Genomic DNA, 13,318 nt, shown 5'->3' with positions numbered 1-13,318 from the left:
CTGCAGATATACCATAATATGGAGTGGACAGGACGCCAACAAACCAACCAACCAAAAGCATTGCCGCCAGCGAGTAGAGCGCTCTGCGACGAGCTGCGAATATATTACAGCAGTCAAACGTGTATATAAATCACATATACGCATGACAGACAGAAGAAGTCCCGTTGAACTGAACATGTATGTCGAATTGTGTATGTGTTGTTGCTGCTGCTGCATGCAAAAATCATGACATCCGTAAACAAAACAAACCACTGTTTGTCACTGGTCATGACGCGAAAATGCGGAAACGTCGCCAGCATTCCAGCAACACAATCCAAGAAATGTTTTGAACGTTTCAGTTTTGTTCGCCCAAGTTCAGATTTAAATGAATATTTAGCCAACTCTAATTTGACGATGCTGTGTGATTGTTTTGGAGGGGACAGCGTTTGAAAAGGTGGGCCGCTCGAATGTTATTGGTATATTGCTAGACAGACTAGCACACAGGCTATCTATTGTGTAAGGTCCGTACATGTATGGCATTCGCTTGCTGTCTACAATTAAAGCACAACTGAGATAATATTATAATAACTAATGCTGTTTGCATGTTGTTTGTCTTCTCCCATGGTAAAGCTGAAAGGATGGAGACTGGAAGGAGGTTCAACGGGGAGGGCTTCCTCTCTAGAATGGCCCTCAATGACAACAAGGCTGGCATGGTGGGTCTCGACAGGGACAAGATCAACAAAGTCATCATGGAGACATCAAAGGTAGCTTCTAATAATCGGAGCAGCGATTCTTAACGTGCTGCTCGAAATGTCGAAACTGTCACGACTATGCTTGCACCTCATGGTACCAAAGCACCTCAAAGGCGCTAAAAACTAAATTACAAACATCTCAAAACAAACTGGTCAGACTACTGCTTGACCTTACTCCTAGAACCCACCTCACCCCTGCCCACTTTGACAACCTAGGATGGCTTAGAGTAGACGACAGAGTACAGCAACTTGCAATGGGCCTGGTCTACAAGATACACTACACGACCAAGGTAGGTACCCACATGTCAAAATACTTCCCAAAGGTCAGTGAATACCACGATCACAACACCAGAGGGAGCTCCACAAATCATGTTAAACCCAGATTCGGCTCAAACAAGGGACTAAACATGTTTCGCAATTATGCCACATCAATGTGGAACGCCCTACCCAAAGCTGTAAAGGAATGTGAATCACTACCCACTTTCAAAACCACTCTCAAAGAACACCTACGGGAGACTGCAAAATTCGAAACTGGCCCCTGTAAATGTCCTAACCCACCCCCTCCAATGTACAGTAAATGACCAAGTATGGTTGTCAATATTCCAATGTACCGTTTTGCTTGTACAGTTGTACAGTGTCCCCCACCCACCCCTCCTACCCCCCCCCCCCAACCCAACCCAACCACCTCCAATGTACAGTCCCCCCCCCCACCTACCCAACCTCCTCCAATGTACAGTTTCTACGTCAAATGTATATACTCTCTTCTTTGGACTCTTTTTGTATCACAAACAGTACTGTATTTGCAAATCTGGTATGTCATAAATGTATAGATGTAGCAGTACTGTCTATCTGTATGTCCTGTATGTCATATATGTTATGATGAATTGAAAATGGGGGACCCTGATGTAAACAAGACGAAAGTCTTTCTCTGGTCTGCATCCCCGGCCTTAACAATTGTATGTATTGAGCTGTACTGTAGTGTACTGTACCCATTCTGCAATCTGTTAATAAAGTTTTCAATCAATCAATCATACAACCTCTCAGTACAGACCAATTCTCTCAAACAGGAGGTTGATTCTTGTCCAGCATCTGTTATTGCATCGGATAAGAGTGAATTGTACTGGCGTAGAGTAGACAATGCCTCTGGTGTCCAGAGTGTGCTACTACTAGATATTAGTGTACAGTACTTTGTATTTATTGTTTTGCGTTTCTATCTCAGGTCCTATCATAGCCCCTTCCGTGACTGCGATGTGCAAGCCAGGGGCTTTTGAATATGCAGTCACTCGCAGCTCCATAGTAGCCAGGCTAATTTGGACCACCAAACACTGCTTAAAAGCTCGGGGTGGGTCCGAAATATATCAGATATAAATTTCAAAGGTACCCAGCGTTCAATTAGGGTTTCACACACGCATACGGCAGGGTTTGAAAGCTTGGAGTTGCTAATAAACATTTTAAATCATTTTTATAAAACGAGTGGTACTCACAGAGCGAGCCTTGGCAAAATGGCTTCTTCTTCTACTGCTTTTGTGACATGCCTGGTACGTCCAGCAATCGCAGCGCTCTCTGTGAGTACCATTTGTTTTATAAAAATGATTTAAAATGTTTATTAGCAACTCCGAGCTTTCAAACCCTGCCGTATGTGTGTGTGAAACCCTAACCTGGGTACCTTTGAAATTTATATCCGATATATTTCGGACCCACCCCGAGCTTTTAAGCAGTGTTTGGTGGTCCAAATTAGCCTGGCTAGTCTACTATGGAGCTGCGAGTGACTGCGTATTCAAAAGCCCCTGGCTTGCACATCGCAGTCACGGAAGGGGCTAGTCTTATCAGGTGTCAGGTCAGGTGTCTATCTCAGTTTCTCCCTATGGGGATCAGTAAAGGCTGTATTTTCTGATGATGTGAATCACTGCCTTGAATAACCTGAAATAATGCTATTGTAACCCTTCACTGTACCATAGGAATTGTGAAGTACGTGCACTTTCTTGTACTGCCAAATACACTTACTGTCTCAGGCATAGTGAGACAACCCCAGGTTAACAGCCTACATTTGCACAGTGCAGGAGCAGGAGGCATGCTCTTATGGATTGTTTTCATAGGTGTGCTATAATGGAATCCATCTGTCTTTATTGTCCTGCAGGGTTCCAGGTTCTATGAGAGCGAGTTGAAGAAAGAGCAGCAGGTGAACCAACGCATTGAGAAGATGATGCTACAGAAGGCACACATCACGGACACGCAGTTGAAAAAGGCACAAGCGCAGGTAGCTTGTAATGTGGACCGGGGTGGTAAACTTGTAGAGCAGCTGGTCTTAGTCTGCTTTGTTAGTCAATTAGTTGATTTTTATGCTTTTGAGATTTGAGAACATCTCTGGCAAGCACTCGATTTAAAGAGGTCCTTTTGCATGGTGGGAACATCTGTGCTAAGCACTAGATTTAAAGAGGTCCTTTTGCATGGAAAGCACCAACAAACCGAACAAGCTGGTGAGGAAGGCTAGCTCTGTGGTGGGAGTCAAGCTGGTCAAACTAGAGGTGATGGCAGAGTGGAGGATGAGAAGGAAGCTGGCCGCTATCCTGGAGAACCCCTCCCACCCCTCTATGAGGAGCTAGCCAAAATGAGGAGCACGTTCAGCGACAGACTCATACCCCCCTGACACACCACTAACCGCCTCGGCCAGTCCTTCGCACCAGCAGCCACCAGGCTCCACAACAGTGGGCAGGGACTGCTGCCAGCAGCCGGTAATTGATTGATTGAACATTTTATGAACAGATTGCAGAATGGGTACAATACAGTACGGCTCAATACACACAATTGTTAAGGGGATGCAGACCAGAGAAAGACTTTCGTCTTGTTTACATCAGGGTCCCCCATTTTCAATTCATAATGAATTTTAAGTAAGGGTGCGATTAGCACCGTGCAATCCATTCTTTGTGGATCCCGCCCTAAGTGTGTCTGACTCTTACTACCTAACCTGCACGGACTACAACATATAATGTATGACGTATATTATGCCATTATACAGTTTACTTTACTTACTCACAGTATATATATTCAAATTATAAGTATTTTATTGTCCATATTTATTGTTATGTATAATGTAACTGATAGGGCATACAGACCCTCATCTGCACCTTTGATTACACTGTTTACTTTCTCATAGTGTTATATTCAGAGATACTTTTTTTATAGTTTACTCCTTATTTCATTCTTTACTATAATCATATTGCCTATATTTATGTCTTTCTACTATTACCATGCCCATACCTGTAACCCTGCTCCCCCTCCCCCATGCTGCTATGATGCCCAGATTAAGGGGATCCATAAAGGAATCTTATCTTATAAAGAGGTCCTTTTGCGTGGTATGAACATCTCTGGTAAACACTAGATTTAAAGAGATCCTTTTGCAAGGTAGGAACATCTATTAGTCAACAGATCCTATGACTATTAGCCAACTAAGAGTTTAGCTGAGGACAGCCCTAGAAATTTGCACCACCCACCCAGCCAAATTCTAGTACATTTCTGTTTGTGTCTGCTAAGTTTGTCTAACTCTACCACAACACTTAGGCAGGTAAACAACCACACTCTTTCCTATTTATTTTAAATTTGTTGGACCTTATGGTGTCCTTGTTCTGTTCTTGACTTATTGTTATGTTTTCTTCTTGACTTGTTTAAAGAAGACCTGTACGGCCCATGGGGACATTAACGTGTGTTGTTGGGCCTTATAAATCAATTTGATTTGATTTGATTTATTCTAAAAGTAAATTTTATGAATCCACCAGCCACTGGCCTGTGGGTGAAAGAGTCTGGTTTCCTGATAAGAACAGGCACAGAGACATGGCTGTCACTTGGCATTGGGGTTTACACACACACACACACACACACACACACACACATACAGCCATGTGCTATTACTAGCATGTAAATAAGCTGCTGTTTTTGTTCAAATACCATACACAGAATTAGCTCCTTTATAATTAAAGACATTTGTCCCTGAACCCCTCCTGTTTAGGTGGATAGGATGACCTTTGACCTGGAGAGAAGTCGTAACTTGAGCCGTGTGATTGTACATGTAGACATGGATGCCTTCTACGCTGCAGTGGAGATGAGAGACTGCCCCGACCTGAAGGACAAACCCATGGCTGTGGGATCCATGAGCATGCTAGTGAGTTACACTGGTGTACAGTGGAGCTGTGTGGGGTACATCATGAGCATGCTAGTGAGTTACACTGGTGTACAGTGGAGCTGATTGATTGATTGATTGATTGATTGATTGATTGATTGAAAACTTTATTAACAGATTGCAGAATGGGTACAATACAGTACAGCTCAATACACACAATTGTTAAGGGGATGCAGACCAGAGAAAGACTTTCGTCTTGTTTACATCAGGGTCCCCCATTTTCAATTCATCAGGACATATATGACATACATGACATACAGATAGTCAGTACTGCTACATCTATACATTTATGACATACCAGATTTGCAAATACAGTACTGTTTGTGATACAGAAGGAGTCAGGAAAAGGGAGTATATACATTTGACGTAGAAACTGTACATTGGAGGAGGTTGGGTGGGGGGGGTTGGGTACACTGGGATATTGACAACCATACTGGGTAATCTACATTGGGGGGGGGGGGGGGGGCACACTGTATATACAAGCACAACTGTACATTGAGGGGGGGGGGGGGAGACACTGTACAAACAAACAAAATTGTACTGTGTGGGGTACTTCATGAGCATGCTAGTGAGTTACACTGGTGTCCAGTGGAGCTGTGTGGGGTACATCATGAGCATGCTAGTGAGTTACACTGGTGTCCGGTGGAGCTGTGTGGGGTACATCAGGGGAAGTGTTGCAATGCAGGATTAGCAAGTTAGCCAGATAACTTTGAAAACATTTAGAAAAATGTGAATCTGTAAACTAAATTGATCTAACTTCGAATATCAGGTCTAGGAATGTGATTCAGTCATACATATTGATTGTTAAATATGAAAGAAATATCAGAAGGACTTTCATCAACTGCTGTTATCTGCAGAACTCTTTTAATTTAATATTTTAACTATTTTAATAAAGATAAAGAGAGATTATTTATTCATTACCCTTTTTTTTTTTTTTTTTTTGTATTTCAGTCAACATCCAACTACCATGCTAGGAGGTTTGGGGTTTGTGCCGCTATGCCAGGCTTCATCGCGAAGAAATTGTGCCCTGACCTGGTCATCGTTCCAACTAACTTTGACAAGTACAGGGCTGTGAGCACTGAAGTAAGGAGTGTGAATAGAACATGTGAAAAGTAATAAAGATAAAGTTATGCATTAGGGGTGGGAATCGCCAGAGACCTCACGATACTAAATATATCGCGATACGCTGAGTATTGTGGGATTTTTTTTTTTTTATTTTTTTTATCAAATTTAATTTATTACCTTTTTTCAACTGCAAAGTAAAACTGTCAACATGTTTTATCTAATAAAATAAAGTTCAGTCTGTTCATCTCACTTCAATCATTTTTATTGCAGAACATGGTATTTTCTCAAGCAGACAGATGTAAACACTGTAATCTGTGTTGCATGTACCTGACAAACTGAACTGTTTGTATTACAGTCATATTCCAACTTAACTGAATGCACATGTGTGTGTGTGTGTGGACTACTGTACTATTACAGGTATTGAAATGAACAATGCAACTTCCTTATACATTTTTTTAATGAATAATTAAATATCGATACTTTGCGTCCCTGTATCGATACAGTATCACCACGCAAAGTATCGCGATACTACTATGTATCGATTTCCCCCCCACCCCTATTATGCATTTTTTTTTTTATTATTATTATTATCTTTTTCCCCCCTCCTTTTTTCCTATTTTTCTCCCATCCCACTGTTAGTCATTATGCCAATTCCCAACCCCCTTCCTGGTTGTTGCGCACTCCCCCCTACTGTTGGTCCGGGAGGCCGGAGACTGTCACATGCTTTCCTCCGACGCATGTGCAGCCAGCCGGCACCCAGCCTGGCAGCGCAGATTCTCACCGGGAGAGTGTAACGTGTGGAAGGTCACACTACCTCCCTCCAGATCCTACCCTCGCTGTGCAGGCGCCCCGACCGAACTGTAGGGGTCGCTGTCCACAACGCCCAGGACCCACCCATCAGCTTTCCCACCCCTAACACTGCCAATTGTGTTAGTATGAACGACCAGCCAAGCTGATGGCAACGCCGAGAGCTGGATTCGAACCCAGCGTCTCCAGCGTTGATGGCGAGTGCCTTGCCCACTACACCACCTAGCCGCCTCTATTATGCATATGTTGACGTCAAGCACGCAAATATACACTACTTAGTTATTGGTCATTGCTGTCATAGATACACATAGAGGGGCGGAGTTTGTTTGTCTTTCATGGTGTTTAGCATTGCCAACTCAAAACATATATGGGTGTTTCCCTGTCAACACAGACTATAAATTGGTATGAATGGATCACTTTCCAGTGCTAACAGGCATAGAGACTGGTAGCAACGCTAGCGAGTTAGCTGTACTCGAGTGGACTCTGTGTATCCGTACGGACCAGTCGTGTCTGCCTCTCCCCCTGCTAGATCCGGGAGATCTTTGCGGACTACGACCCTCACTTCCAGCCGCTGAGCCTGGATGAAGCGTATCTAGACTTCACAGATCACCTGGAGCAGAGAGAGAGCTGGCCAGAGGCCCCACGCACCCACCATGTCCGCACCAGCACCATGGAAGCAGGTAGGACTCAGGGTTTTAACCCTTATTTAAACAGGCATGATGACTAGGAAGACAGCTTGGGGGAGTAGTTACACAGGGGACCAAGCGCTATCACAGTTGGCCAATGAGCATCTTCAGTTGAGCAGTTGGGCTTGGGGGTAAGTACCTTGCTCAAGGGCACCTTGGTGTCGTTATTAAGATAAGATAAGATATTCCTTTATTGATCCCCTTGGGGAAATTCCAGTGACACACACATACAGCTCATCGTCTCATTAAAAACATCACAATCATAAAACTTTTACAGTAACAACGGCACAACATAAATTCAAACAGACATGTACATTTGTTGACACATGTCGACTACAGAATGCCTGAGACACCATTATGCGATAGTCGGCTGCGACAACACCGGGGTGTCGTTGTGGCGGGAGGGAGGGTGGAAAGTTTGTCCAGCGGGAGGGGCAGGGACGGGGGGGATCGGGCTTTGGTGATGAGACAGTCATTTAGGCTCCCCCTCCAGCGCGCGTACTAGTCGGCTGCCGTCACCATCACGTGGGAGTGGCGCCGGGCGTACACACGGGAGGGGGGATTGGGTAGGGAGTGGGGGTGGGGGAAGCCGCTTGCCACTCTTATCTCCCAGAGGGCCTTCGACTCCAGCAGCTCCCTGTTTCGACCTTGGTCCAGGAATTTGTTTTGGCTGACTGACTGGCACATTTATCCCAGCCACGTCACTTTAAATTTGATTTGAATAGAGTGAAATATAACTATTGATTTGAGTGGAGTGAGTTTTAACAACTCCGTCCAAATGACTGAATGCATTATTAGTCCAAGTGTCCAAGTGTCTTAATCAGTTCATTTTGGTAGGTCCTGTGCGCGGTAAACAGATCCAAAATCTTCTTATTGCAGTCCAAAAGCTTCGATAATCCAAAAATGACCACGTCTTCAAGTTGGTAGCCCGATTATGATGTCCCAATAGGCAGAGAGGGTTAGCGTTATTCTGCTTCTTGAAGAAAATATGCAATCCACTGATTAGATCCATTTTAGAGTTGATTTGAGTATAGTCCGGCAACCGGCACGAAGCAGAGCATAGCAGCGTCGGGCTCCATGGAGCAGTAGAGGCGGCGGTAGGAACGGCCTTGAGGAGCCTGGGGAGAGGAGAGAAATGCGACTGTCTCTGGGAAGGGCTGGGAAGGAAGGAGCCCGACGCTGCTATGCTCTGCTTCGTGCCGGTTGCCGGACTACACTCAAATCAACTCTAAATGGATCTAATCAGTGGATTGCATATTTTCCCTACTCTGATATTCCCAGCTGGGCCAGGGGTTTGAACCGGCAACCCTCTGATCAGAAGCTTGCTTCTCTAACCATTAGGTTAAGGTTACCACCATCTAATACAGTGGTTCCCATAGAGGGGTCGCGAGCAGCCGCGTGGGAGTGGGGGGGTGGGGGGGTCGCGAGATGATTTCCAGAATGTATTGATTTAAAAAAAGAAATTATAATAATTTTTTTTTAATGCAGTCAGGCCACTGAACTTAGAAGCAGGCCAGGCCAGTGTTTCTAGTAGCAGCGGTGCGATAGTTAGATAACCTAGGTGGGGAACAACCAGGAGATCACTGCAACAGAGGGTAACGCAGTCTAAACTCACACAAGTTGGAGAACTATCTCTCACTCTCTCTCTCTCTCTCTCTCTCTCTCTCGCTCTCGCTCTCGCTCTCGCTCTCGCTCTCGCTCTCGCTCTCTCTCTCTCACACACACACACACACACACAAAGGGAGCCGCATGTGATTGGTGGACCCTTACAAAAAACTAAGAATCCATCAAAATAAGTGTTGTTGCTAATCATTGACACATGCTAGCCTGTAATTATCCCCCCAGAAGAATCTACTTTGCATTTGATATATTGCAAATATTTCACTTTTTGTGTGTGTTTTTTACAATAATTTGTGATGCCATCACACACACTGGCATTTAAATGGTTAGAATTATAAAATGAATTGAATATGTGGTGGTTATGATCAGGGCTGAACTTGAATAAAAGATTTATGAAAGAAAAAGTGGTAAATTATTTCAACATGTAATATTTTTATGGCATTTTTTAACAATTTAGTCCCTTATTATGGTAAGAGTGTGAGTATTTATTTCAATCTGACATTACAAAAAAGCAAAAAATCCATCAAAATCAGTGTTGTTGCTAATCCTTGACATATGCTAGCCTGTTTTTTTAATAATATAATAATCACAAACACTGGCATTTAAAGGGTACAAATTAAAAAATTCCTGCACCAGATTGACCAGAATGCAGGAAATTAAGTCTTTGTGTAACTGAGGGGTTACAAAACCCTGACTGTATTAAAGATTGTGATAGATTAAACCACTGCTAGTTATGTACTTTAATTACTGGCCAGACAGTACATCAAATATAGATGGTGAACACCCACAAGAACACGGCATTGACAAAGAAATAGTATTTGAGGGTAATTTATTATTATTAGGCAACATTAGGTTACAGAATGAGAATTAGGGTTGCGCTTGTATGGCGAAGAATATGCGTAAAGTCAGTCAATAGCATGAGTCACTAAGAATAGCAAGAATCCTACGATGGGTCTAAGTTGACACCACCTGTCGTATAGTAGCAACTAGATAGGGCAACACTGGTACCGCCTGGAGACAATGGGTTCCCTCCGGGGGTGTAAGGCCTGGAGGGTAGAGGAATGTTCGGGTACTCCGTCTGATTCAATGAGGAATAAAGAGACTCCAGGTACAGGAGTCAGTCCTTGTAAACTCCCTTGATCAGCAGCAAAGTAATAATTGTAATCCAAATGCTAGATAGCATTGATGACAGCTAGCCAGCCTCCGTCCACGAGGCCGGCCCGAGTTGTAATCCTCACGAGGTTGAATCCCAAACGACAGTGGAAATCAACAATGCTCTTCTCCGGGTACCACGTTCCAAATCAATATAATCCAACCAGTAATGGTTCTGCAATCGCCGACGCCGATTCTCCTGTGTACATGTCCAACGGTTCTCCGCCTAGGACTCCTCGGGTGTGGGCGACGTATTTAGGCCACACACCCTGGCTAAGTACACTAGCTAAAGACACGACGAACCGCTGGGTAATGCTACACACGAACGAACTGTGGCCGCACGATATACAATAATGAACGACTATTTACTTCACATTAGATTAGGTCGAACTCAACGTTACTGCATTAAACTCTGACACTTTACTATCCTATTCACACGTGGTTCTCAATGCTCTGTTAGACGCAAGGTTGCTCACTTCACTGCACGTTGACTCGTGGTGAAGGTGGGTAAGGTACTGAACGTTCTAACGGTGTGCGCACCTTGCGCTGTATTTATACTTAAGTGAATATCTAGTCCCAAACCGCAGTCTTTGTCTGGTATCAATACGCTGACTCCGGGCATGTTCTGACATGCCTGAACTTGTCTTTGAACCTGCCGTTGGGGGCTTGCGCGCTGGCGCCTGGGGGGCGCTGTCCAATAGGAGAGCGAATATTACTCTGGTTTGAACGCAGGTAAAGGGATATTCCGTGTATATATATAAATAATATACAAAGTATATCAAACAATAAAGGTAGATTCTCAGTTTAATCTGGCCCTTCACAACACTTTGTAACAAATAAATTCCTGGTGGGGGACCCCAAACGCCCTGCTTAAAAGGTGGCCTGACTGGGGCTATATTTCGCACTATATTTCCTGGCCTGAATGATTTCCCCAGTCCTGGTTAACACTTTGAGTGCCACTCACGGCTTTTCTCGGGTTTACGACCCGACCGTTGAATGCCACGGTCACGGGTATTCTTGGGTATTTTTTATTTATTTTCTTATTAGCGATCTGAAATCATATTGCATCACGCAAGCCTACCGTTGGAGATCCAGGGACCGCCGGCGCTCAGATGTGAAAAAAGCGCCCCCTATCGTCTCCCAGATGGTAAATCACCCTTTTGGAATGGACTCAATGCAAGTGAATGGGAGAACGGATTTCTGACTCCACATTTTACTTCTCACTGATGCAGCCGGGGTCTACCAGAGTTCATTCTGGAGCCTCTGAGCCGCGCGGATCATGTGTTATACTGTACACACGATGGATCAATACATTTATCGATTTTTTCGAATGGCGATCGGAAATTGGAATAAACCATTTGGATACCATCTGACCTCAGGTAAGGAATCTATGTTATCAGTGTTAGGATAATCAGACTCGTTTTCACTGATATATAAGCGTTTATGTGATATGTGATATGGCTGTTTTGACTGTAAAAGCCATGAGGAAATAAGAGCAGCGATTATCAGCGCACGGCACGAGCGTGCGTGCGCACACATATACTATCGATCATCTAGCGTTTATTTGAAAACGATTCATAAATAGGCCGACAAATGACAACGTTCTGGAATATTCCAGTAAAAGGCGATTATCATAGGCATGGGTTGTTTTTCCCCAGAAAACAGGTGATTTTCAAAATGCTATCAAACGGAAATGAAGCGATAAAAATACAATCTGCCTTGCCAATGTTGACTGGAAAATGAGTCTTTGATAAGCGACGGGCAGATTAGACACATAGCCATAATTTAAAACATAGATTAGGCGATATTAACGTTAACATTGGCCGTGGATGGTGGCACTCAACGGGGTAAATAGGAAAACACGGCCCGGCACTGAAAGTGTTAAAAGCCTCCAATGCTTATTAGTGCATGTGCGTTTGAACGTTTGCATGTTTCAACCATACATTTACATTTAAATTTATTTAAAGAAAAATTGTAATTACATTACTTTTTTTTACCTCCTATAATAGTGGGGGTCGCGGCTCTCTGACACCGTTATTTTGGGGGTCGCGGCCTGAAAACTTTGGGAACCCCTGATCTAATAGATAGTAGAAAACTAATTATAACTAAGAATGCGCTGAATGCGCTGACTACATAGTGTGGACTTTAGGGCTGACCTTCAAAGCTTTTTTTGGCCTTCGAAGCTTCGGGGCCGAGATTCGATTTTAATTCGAAGCTTCGAGATAATTTTTTTTTATATATATATATATAATATTTTTTGTATTTGTTTTTATTATGTTGTGGGACTTGTACAGCACTTTGGTCAACTTTGTTGTTTTTAAATGTGCTATATAAATAAAGTGGATTGGATTGGATTAATTAATTAAATTAATAATGAGTCGGGAGCTGCGCTGCCTGGGCAGCTGCTCTCCGTTACACAGCCAATGACATTACATTACATAATTATGTTGCAACCTTTGTCTATAAAGCTAAAATTATATAAATATTTATATGTAGTTAATAGAGACAAAGGCAGAATTCGACTTAATTAAGCACGTTTTATTAAGACATGTTTGTATATGGGTCGGGACACTGCTGCTGACTGGGTGTCTTATCAAACACAGGTAAAGCTAAAAAATACTATAGATAATTGTCAGTGCTGTAAAGTTGAAACCTTTTTAAATCTTAGACAAACGAAACACTTTGCTTTTATGAAATATTGTAAGCCGTCATTTGAGGCTTTATAAAAAGCAGCAAGTTGTGTTCAACTTTTTTTTTTAATGAGGAATCTCCATGTGCTTGTTGTAGTTAACAAAGAGAGGCGGAGTTAATGAGGCTTATGACGTCCGTTTCCCACGAATCCCGTGCCCATCGAACGAAGCTTCGAAGTATTTAAGACAGCCCTAGTGGACTTGCTACATAATTTCCACCACCAAATTCCTGGGTGTGCACATCACAGAGGACCTCTCCTGGAACACCAACACTGCGGCTGCGGTTAGACTTTCGTTTCATTTTCAGATGAGTTTCGCCGCAACGTAGCGGGAGGCGAGTCACACTTTCGTTTTGTCACCGGAGTACAGTGATGTAGTACACTGCCAAAGCAG

The 13,318-nt window shown here is 43.4% G+C and overlaps 1 protein-coding gene across 1 annotated transcript in view; it reads left to right on the top strand.

Moving 5' to 3' along the window:
- Positions 1–304: 304 nt before the first annotated feature.
- Positions 305–13,318, top strand: part of polk (polymerase (DNA directed) kappa) — a 35,582-nt gene continuing 22,568 nt past the window's right edge. Inside the window, exons 1-6 of the mRNA XM_084307608.1 lie at positions 305–433; positions 610–743; positions 2,869–2,988; positions 4,735–4,887; positions 5,857–5,988; positions 7,307–7,457. Coding sequence (XP_084163734.1) covers positions 618–743; positions 2,869–2,988; positions 4,735–4,887; positions 5,857–5,988; positions 7,307–7,457 — 682 coding nt within the window. The 5' untranslated portion in view covers positions 305–433; positions 610–617. The remainder of the gene's footprint in view (positions 434–609; positions 744–2,868; positions 2,989–4,734; positions 4,888–5,856; positions 5,989–7,306; positions 7,458–13,318) is intronic.

Source organism: Notolepis coatsorum, assembly GCF_963971535.1.
Source record: "Notolepis coatsorum genome assembly, chromosome: 1".
NCBI lineage: Eukaryota > Metazoa > Chordata > Actinopteri > Aulopiformes > Paralepididae > Notolepis > Notolepis coatsorum.
Note: the sequence above shows the minus strand (reverse complement) of the source record. Positions and strands in the feature narration are given on the sequence as shown.